This window comes from Musa acuminata, chromosome BXJ2-9 (genome assembly GCF_036884655.1).
Source record: "Musa acuminata AAA Group cultivar baxijiao chromosome BXJ2-9, Cavendish_Baxijiao_AAA, whole genome shotgun sequence".
NCBI lineage: Eukaryota > Viridiplantae > Streptophyta > Magnoliopsida > Zingiberales > Musaceae > Musa > Musa acuminata.
In genome coordinates this window covers 50,089,000-50,098,481 of record NC_088346.1, presented here as the reverse complement: position 1 = coordinate 50,098,481, position 9,482 = coordinate 50,089,000, and the positions used below count along the sequence as shown (strand labels likewise).

The window sequence follows — 9,482 nt, the reverse complement described above, 5'->3', positions numbered from 1 at the left end:
CTGCCTTATCTGATCTCATGCCGCCCGCTCTCCTTATCACTTCCCAACCCCATTCGGTCATTAGACGCTCGTCACTCGGCTTGTAGAACTCTTTCTGCCTTCTTTTCCGCTCCTTCGGGTCGTCTCGTCGCTCCCCTCCTTACCGATGGCGTCCGAGGTGAGCGGCGCGTCAGTCTCGTCGGAAGCCAAGGAAGCCCCGATGAGGAGCGAACCCGACGGAGACACAGGAGGGGACGGGGATCCCCGTGCCGCCGTGGAACCGGAAAAGGAGAGCAGTGACGGCTCGGCCCCCGCCTCGGCCGCGGCCGGAGGCACCTTGACGACCACCTCCTCGATGCCTGTAGCACAGGAGACTCCGGACGACGACCCGGACGAGGAGGCGTTCCAGGAGGCGCTGGAATATGGGGACGACGATGGGTTCTCGGATGCCGCTAAAGCTTCAGGATCATTGAATGATGGTGAACTCATGGAAGGAGAGGAGAAAGGTGAGCCCCCATCGGAGACTCAGGTTTTGGCCACCGTCCAAGGCAATTCCCAACATGAGACCGTGGAAATGCTGTCAAGTGAAATCCCTAGGACAGAGGAGACCTCACATCGTGAGGTTTTGTCGGCTGTGGTGAAAGAGTCGACGGAGAATTCCACTTCGCAAAGCACCGAAACGAAGCCAATCGGGGATGGTTCTGTCGATGGCGACGAGGAGCTCGGACTCCACGATGCTCACGAGGAGAATGATGAGGGCTTGGTCGAGGAATCGGGAGAGTCTGCTACCCCTACTATTGGTGCGGTTGAGGAAGAGAGACATGGAGCCGAACCTGATGTTGCGGATGACGTGAAAATTGGCGTTGCCGCAGTTTCCGATCAAAATGTCTACCCAATTTGTATACCTGCCGCACAGGAGATGGAGACTGTGGAGAATCCCACTTTGAGCATCGAAGGGAACCCAGTCGAGGATGAGACTGCTGCAGCTGGCAATGTGGATAGGGATGAGGAGCGTGCAGACCCTGGTGCTCAGGAGAAAGATGGAAGTTTGGTCGACAAATTGGGAGAATCTGCTAGGCCTGTTATTGATGTGCTACTGGAGTCAAAGACAGCAAACGACAAGTTTGATACCGCCGAAGAAGAGAAAAACGGAGGCAAAGCTGAGATGGAAGAGGTGAACATTGACGTTGCTGGGGTTGCTCCCACTTTGAGCATTGAGGATAACCCAGTCGATGATGGGACTGCTGCCGCTGGAAATGTGGATAGGAATGAGGAGCAAGTAGACCCTGATGCTCCGGAGAAAGATGGAGGCTTGGTCGAGAAATTGGGAAAACCTGCTAAAGGGACGGGCGGAGACAAAGCTGATATCAGCGAGGTGGACATTGGCACTTCTGAAAATGCCGATTCTGATCAAAGTGTCAACCAAGGAAGTACTCCTGCTTCTCAAACAGTAGATGAATCATCCAAATCAACTCATGGAGTAAATGACGAAGAGATGAATGAAAATTTAATACAGAGTTATTCCGGTGTGGACACTATGATGGTCTATGTTTCAACCGGAAAGCTTGATGGATCAAATATGAGGAAAAATGATTTGAGTGAGAATCATGAAGTTGCAGATAGTAAGTCCGGTGAAAGTTCTGCTAACAAAGATGATACAGTGAGTGATGGTGAAACTGTCTTTAGTAAGCCTTCTATTCAGGAGAAAGTGGATACAGCTAGTGATGGCGAAACTGTCTCTAGTGAGCGTTCTGTTCACGAGATAGTGGATGAGAAGCTAACAAATGAATCGAATCGAACTGCAAATGGAACTGAGGCAAACAATGATGAGCCTGTGCCTGAATTGGTTCCAGATGGGCAAAATTCAATATCAGCCCAAGATAGGCAATCTCCATCTATCACTGCTGGGGAATCAAGAAACAAGGTGACTGAAGGAGATGACTTTGGGGCTTCTGGTGTGAATGAAGATGCACTTGCTCAATTACCAACTTCAGTTACAGAACCAGAACCAACACCGAGTGAAGATTTGATTTATCATGTGCAAGACCTTGACCAGGAGAAGGCAGAGGACGAAGACAAAAACTTAGTTTCTGATGGACCACCTAGGGTGGCAATATCGACGAGCTCAGAAACTGCAAAACAGCTGATGAGTGAATTAGAAGAAGGCTCTTCTAGTGTCACCCCTCATTCAGTGTCAGATGACTCAAAGGATGTAGACGGCCAGATTATTTTGGATTCAGATGAAGAGTTGGTGACTGACGAGGAGGATGGAAGACATGCAATGATCGATTCTGATGCATTGATTGCGCTTCTGAAAGCGGCAAGCAGTTCCACTGATGATGGAGGTATCAGTGTCACTTCTCAAGATGCTAATAGAATCTTCTTGGTCGACTGTCCAGCTGGTCTGGGGCCCTCAATTCCATCTCTGAAACCTACTCTTCCCCGTCCTGCACGATCAAACCTTCTTAGTCCTTCTGATCTGGCTGTAGCAGCAGAGCCTGATGATCAAATGACCAAGGAACAAAAACAGTTGCATGAGAAAGTTGAGCTTATTAGGGTGAAGTTTCTACGTCTTGTTCATAGGTTGGGCCATTCACCTGAAGACACGGTGGTAGCCCAGGTGCTATATCGTCTGAGTCTTGCAGAAGGTATTCGTAGTGGAAGGCAAACTGGCCAGGCTTATAGTCTTGAGAGTGCAAAAAAGAAGGCTTTGCTGCTAGAACAAGATGGAACTGAAGATTTGGACTTTTCCTGTAACATTCTTGTCCTAGGAAAGAGTGGAGTGGGCAAGAGTGCAACTGTAAATTCTATATTTGGTGAAGAGAAGTCTCCAACCAGTGCATTTGAACCAGCAACAACTTCTGTTAAAGAGATTGTAGGAACCGTGGAGGGGGTTAAGATTCGGGTTTTAGATACTCCAGGTCTTAGAGCTTCAGGAATGGACCAAGCATCAAGCAGGAGAATCCTGGCATCCATAAAGAAATACACAAAGAGATGCCCTCCAGACATTGTTTTGTATGTGGACCGCATGGACACACTGACCCGAGATCAGAATGACTTGCCTCTGCTAAGAACAATTACTAGCACTTTGGGTTCATCCATATGGTTCAATGCCATTGTCGCTCTCGCACATGCTGCGTCTGCCCCTCCTGATGGACCAAGTGGTTCCCCTTTGAGCTATGAGGTGTTCGTGGCCCAAAGGTCTCATGCTGTTCAGCAGTCCATAAGGCTAGCAGCTGGAGACATGCGCCTGATGAATCCAGTGGCTCTTGTTGAGAACCATCCATCTTGTAGAAAGAACAGGGAGGGACAAAAAGTGCTCCCTAATGGTCTGTCATGGAGATCACAGATGCTGCTGCTCTGTTACTCTTCAAAGATATTATCTCAAGCTAATTCACTTCTAAAGCTTCAAGATCCTTCTCCCGGAAAACTGTTTGGTCTCCGTCTACGTCCTCCACCGCTTCCCTTCCTGCTTTCTTCTCTGTTGCAGTCCAGAGCACACCCAAAACTTCCATCCGATCATCATGGTGACAATGAAGATTCTGATATTGACCTAGATGACTTATCAGATGCTGATCAAGGGGAAGAAGAAGAAGAGTATGATCAACTTCCACCATTTAAGCCCCTGAGGAAGTCTCAAATTGCCAAGCTGACCAAGGAGCAAAGAAGATCATATTTTGATGAGTATGATTACCGAGTTAAGCTTCTTCAGAAAAAACAGTGGAAGGAGGAGCTCAGACGATTGAAAGAGATAAAGAATGGACAGAAAGTGTCGAAGGATGATTTTGGGCTTGCTGATATGGTCGAAGATTTTGATCAGGATAATGCCCCTGCAACTGTACCAGTCCCTTTGCCTGATATGGTATTGCCCCCTTCTTTTGACTGTGACGCCCCAACGTATCGATACCGTTTTCTAGAGACTACCTCACAGTTTCTTTGTAGGCCAGTACTGGATACGCATGGTTGGGATCATGATTGTGGTTATGATGGGGTAAGCCTTGAAGAGAGCCTCGCTGTTGCTGGCCGATTTCCTGCTGTCTTATCAGCTCAAGTGACTAAGGACAAAAAGGAATTCAGCATCCATTTAGATTCCTCTGTCTTGGCCAAGCATGGGGAAAATGGTTCTACTCTCGCTGGCTTCGATATCCAGACTGTTGGAAAGCAACTTTCTTACATTCTGCGCGGTGAGACCAAGTCCAAAATGTTGAAAAAGAACAGGACTACTGGAGGGATCTCCGTAACCTTCTTGGGGGAAACCATAGCTACTGGATTAAAGTTTGAAGACCAACTTTCTATTGGGAAGCAAGTGAATCTTGGTGCAAGCACTGGTGCTGTTCGAGCACAAGGTTATACTGCATATGGAGCCAATTTGGAGGTGCGACTCCGCGATAAGGATTATCCCATAAGTCAAGCCCTTGCCACCTTGGGGTTATCTTTGATGAGTTGGCATGGTGATTTGGCTTTGGGTGCAAACCTGCAGTCTCAATTCTCCATTGGGAGGAATTCAAAGATGGCAGTTCGTGTTGGGCTGAACAACAAGCGGACTGGGCAGATCACCGTCAGGATGAGCACCTCAGAACAACTTCAACTTGCACTCGTGGGTATCATCCCCATTGCAATCTCTATCTTCCGGAGCATGAAGCCCGGTGAGTCCTTCCAGTATTAGTTAGATCAGGTGTCTAAGACACTTTATATCTCTCGAGTTTCATCATAACTAGTTTCGAAGCCTCTTTATGTTCCAACTATTATCCTTTTGGTCAGAATCTTTGCAGTTTCTCTAATTAGTTTTGTTCTGTGATTTCAATACTTGGTTGTAGAACTGAGTTTGAATAAAAGCAGTAATAGTTCATTTTCATGATATTTGGTTCGTAAGTGCTTTGTTTTCTCTTCCACTAATGCTAAAGCCGTTCATGCTTGTATGCTCTGCGGTAACTTGTTTTGGATTGTTCTGATACTGACTGTGTTAGTTTACCTGTGAATTTTAAGCAAACTAATTCCCTTATTAATGATGTTTGGAATCTATCTTCGAACATTAGCTATTTTCTTGTGTACTTTGGATTTTTAAATCAGTTATTTCGTTAAAAGCTATCAGTTTATAACTGGAAAGTAATTACTCACATTCACCTCAATTTGCTTAAAAATTGGAAAATTGTTGCTCGCAGTCCACTATGATAGCAGAGAATAGGTGCTTTGCTTTGCATTGCACACCGATATAGTTCTAAGAAATTGTTGCTTGCAGTCCACTATGAAAGCAGAGAACTCTGCTGATTACAATAACCTGCTTATTTTCTTTCAAACAAAATTATCTTTTCCACCAACTTTTGCTTGAATCCAGCTCCATAGTGCCCTAAGAAATTTAGTTGGCTATTGACTGTTCAGTCTATCTCCTTTTTTCTTTTTGTTAATAAGGCTATTTAGTTAGGATAATAAAAAAGCATTCATTGTCTCTTACATTGTTTGGTAGAGTTCTTTCTTGGAGTGCATCATTATTTATCTTATTATTTAAAGTTTGCCGGGATAGCAGCTAAAAATAAATAGAATATTCTTATTTAAATTTTGGCCATGTTGGATGGAAAGGCAGAGTTTGTTAATAATTTGGTTACAAATTGTGTTGGCCTTTGGTTTGCTAGGGTTAGAGTTGTATCTAATTTTTGTTTGTACGACGTGCTTAAAAAAGACATCAACGCTGTGGGAAGATAAGTTGAATCAATTATGACGAGTTCAGTCAAGAGAGGGAAAGAGTGATATAATAAGATATTATTGGAAACAACAAAAATAATTTGAATGTACTTTGATTTTACTAAAGATATTGCCTTGCACAGGGTTCAATGGTGGATAAAAATCCGTGTAGCGGACCCAAGATAGTTGGAACAATATGAGTCGTTGTCATTGGAAAATAGTCTATATTCTTTCTTGATAATAGGCATCTCTCTGATTTAGGGGGGAAAATTGTTTGGTTTACTTTGGTCTTGAAAGTTGGGAGATGTAAGTATGTTGTGATATTTTGAACGAGTCATCTTGATTTAGTGATGAAAGAAGTTGAGAAATTTTTGTACCTTACATAAAAAGGAGGGAAAACATGCCGACCAAGAGTGCCTAGTTCAACATTGGATCGAAGGAAGAGGAGGGACATAAAGAAGAAAGCTTTGCAAAGAATTCAGACAAATTTCTGATGATCTCTAAAAAATTATGTAAACTACTCGTTACCAAATATAAAATTTGCAAACTAGAATGGTAGATGCTAGATACCATCTATTCAGAGAAGAAGAACAAGAAGTTTGGTAAGATGCATTGTCAAGATCCAATCTGACCATTTTTCCTTTGGTATCTATCATATGCTAGTAATCTTATTTGATTCTTGTGTGTTCCTGTGTTCTTGGTGGTCTGGAAAATTTAATTGTAAATACGAGAGTTGATGATATCTCTATGCACCGATGGGACAAGTTATGCTTTACATATCTCATTCCATGATTTCATCAGTAGTTCAGTTTTTCGTGTTGGTTGGTTTAACAAGTAGAGTGAGAGTTTTAAGTTGGAGCCTTATGATTATATATTAGAATGAGTTGAGACTCTTAATTTAGAAATCATTGATTCCTCTTAAATTTTCTTGGAAAAGCTTCCAGCAGTTCCGTGGATCATGCTTTTTTCCTTGGTCATTTGCTGGGTGTATACTCCGTAATGTCACATTATATTTCAGATGTCAGCCTGGGCTGGCTGTGAAGAGGGATTCTCAAGTTCTTGTTGGATCTGCATTGTTTAGTCTTAGAAGTTGAGATGCTGTAGCGCATCATCAGTGTAGTTGAGATTTTAGAAGCACACTGCCATTCTCTCTCACGAGAACGATGACCGATGACTCATCACATGGTCACCGTTAGCATTCACACCCATATCCTTGCAGAGGAGGGAGATTAGTGATGTCGAATTAGGCGTCAAATCCCTTGCAGGCAAAATGGGGTCCGGCGTGAGACAACATGCGACGGTGCTTGAAAGGTCTGCGCATCAGAAGCAAAAATATCGTTCCATGGAATTAGTTGTCGATCAGGCTAAGTTTGGGGGATGCGCCAATAAATCCCATCAAAGCTTCATCGCCCTCCGTCCATTCGATTCTCCACCCTGTCGTCGTCAATTGGGGCAGTACGTCCCCGTGGTCGTTCTCCTCCATCTCTCCAATAGAAATAGAAAGGAAAAACTAACTCCCACCTCCAAACAAGGGAAGCCGTTCGCCATCAACTCCAATCCTCCTTCCCCCGCAGCTATATCAACCTCCTCCCCCTCCATTGCATTCCCTTAAAGCAAGCAGCCTTGGGCTCTCCAGGGTGGTGCACCTCCCTCTCTCGACCCTACCCAGCATGGAGGCCCTGGGCCGCTGCCTCCTCCTCTTCCTCCTCCTCTTTTCTTCCTCCTTCCTCCCGCGCCCCTCCTCGGCCCTCTCCGACGCCGAAGCCGCTGCCATCGCCCGCCGCCAGCTCTTGGCCCTCCCTGAGAACGGACTACTTCCCGATGACTTTGAGTTCGAAATCGAGATCGGCATCCGGATCTCCAATCCCCGCCTCCGCAGCTCCTACGTCGCCCTCCAAGCTTGGAAGACCGCCATCTACTCCGACCCTCACAACTTCACCGCCAACTGGGACGGCCCCGACGTGTGCGGCTACAACGGCATATTCTGCTCACCGGCTCCCGACGATCCCTCGCTCAACGTCGTCGCCGGCGCCGACCTAAATGGCGCTGACATCGCCGGGTTCCTCCCGGCGGAGCTCGGCCTCTTGACCGACGTCGCGCTCTTCCACATCAACTCCAATCGCTTCTGCGGCATCATCCCCAAGAGCTTCTCCCACCTCAAGCTCCTCCATGAATTCGACGCCAGCAACAATCGCTTCGTCGGCCCGTTCCCGGATGTTGTTCTCGGCCTCCCCTCGCTCAAGTACCTCGACCTTCGTTTCAACAACTTCGAGGGCGCGCTACCGCCGGTGCTCTTCGACAGGGACCTGGACGCAATCTTTCTGAACAACAACCGGTTCAGTTCTCACATTCCCAACAACTTCGGCAACTCCAAGGCCTCCGTCATCGTCCTCGCCAACAACAAGCTCGGCGGGTGTATCCCGGCCAGCATCGGGGACATGGGCGCCACCCTCAACGAGCTCGTCCTTCTCAACAATGGCCTCGATGGATGCTTGCCGCCGGAGATCGGGTCGTTGGGCAACACGACGGTGGTGGACGTGAGTTGGAACTCCCTCACGGGTGTGCTGTCGAAGAGCTTCGATGGTCTGACCAAGGTGGAGCAGTTGGATCTGTCGCATAACGTCCTCACGGGCGTCGTTCCGGCGGGACTCTGCCGGTTGCCCAGCCTTGCCAACTTCACCTTCTCCTACAACTTCTTCAAGGGTGAGGCCGACGAGTGTGTGCCGACGTCCACCAAGTCCGACGTGGTGTTCGACGACACGAGCAACTGCCTCGCCAGGAGACCGACACAAAAGTCCGGTGAGATGTGCGCGCCGGTGGTGAGCCGCCCTGTCGACTGCGGTCGCTCCAAATGCGGATCAGGTCCCAAGAAACCATCGCCCAAGCCGGGGAAACCATCCCCAAAGCCGTCGCCGAATCCAACTACGCCATCGCCACCACCCAAGGTTGTCAGCTCCTCGCCTCCACCACCACCACCACAACCTGTTCCTTCACCACCTCCGCCGCCACAGGTTGTCAGCTCGCCACCACCGCCACAACAGAGAGGTTCTCCAATGACACCGGCTCGTCCTCCACCCTCACCACACTCAGAGTCACCGGTAACACGAGTTCACTCACCGCCACCTCCAGCCACGACTCCACCACCCACCCCAACTCACCCATCGCCACCTCCTCCGGTTTCCTCGTCGCCATCCCCAGTCCATTCACCACCGCCACCGGTCCACGCACCACCTCCTCCAGTTCCCTCATCACCATCACCGGTCTATTCACCACCGCCACCGCTCCGTTCTCCACCTCCTCCCGTCTACTCACCACCACCACCACCACCGCCAGTCTCGTCACCGCCACCACCGGTCTATTCACCACCTCCACCGGTCCGTTCACCGCCGCCACCGGTCCCCTCTCCACCTCCTCCTGCCTACTCACCCCCGCCTCCACCGGCTCATTCACCACCACCGCCACCTGTTCGCTCTCCACCTCCTCCCGTCTACTCACCACCACCTCCTCCGCCGGTGCTCTCTCCGCCTCCTCCAGTCTATTCACCACCGCGAGCCGTGTCTCCTCCACCCCCGTCGGTTTCATCTCATCCTCCCACCTCCAACTCCTCTCCACCACCGCCGCCTTCTCCCGACTTGGATATGCTACCACCCGTGGGCGGATTAAGCTACGCATCCCCACCGCCACCCTTGTACCCAGGATACAATTAACCAGCGGACCACCCTCGATGATCTGCCCGACCACTCACTGGTGACGTGCATGGGCATGCGAAAGAGGAGGCGCAACAGAACAGGCAGCGCCATGTATTCCCTTCCATATCATATTCT

The 9,482-nt window shown here is 48.5% G+C and overlaps 2 protein-coding genes across 3 annotated transcripts; both read left to right on the top strand.

The window, feature by feature from the left end:
- Nucleotides 1–4,837, top strand: LOC135581236 (translocase of chloroplast 101, chloroplastic-like). 2 transcript variants are annotated; one of them, XM_065127340.1, is made up of 2 exons: nucleotides 1–3,841; nucleotides 3,922–4,103. In XM_065127340.1, exons 1-2 carry the CDS (start codon nucleotides 146–148, stop codon nucleotides 3,952–3,954), a joined length of 3,729 nt encoding a protein of 1,242 aa, XP_064983412.1. In that variant the 5' UTR covers nucleotides 1–145; the 3' UTR covers nucleotides 3,955–4,103. The 2 variants fall into 2 exon arrangements, with proteins under 2 accessions (XP_064983412.1, XP_064983410.1); XM_065127338.1 differs by having other exon boundaries at nucleotides 1–4,837.
- Nucleotides 4,838–6,906: 2,069 nt separating this feature from the next.
- Nucleotides 6,907–9,482, top strand: LOC135622145 (pollen-specific leucine-rich repeat extensin-like protein 3). Its single transcript, XM_065123790.1, has one exon. The coding sequence runs from the start codon at nucleotides 7,329–7,331 to the stop codon at nucleotides 9,363–9,365; it is 2,037 nt and encodes a 678-aa protein (XP_064979862.1). The 5' UTR covers nucleotides 6,907–7,328; the 3' UTR covers nucleotides 9,366–9,482.

Excerpts from the sequence above, each read along its gene's own strand:
- LOC135581236 (XM_065127338.1), top strand. The coding sequence starts at position 146 with ATGGCGTCCGAGGTGAGCGGCGCGTCAGTCTCGTCGGAAGCCAAGGAA.
- LOC135622145 (XM_065123790.1), top strand. The coding sequence starts at position 7,329 with ATGGAGGCCCTGGGCCGCTGCCTCCTCCTCTTCCTCCTCCTCTTTTCT.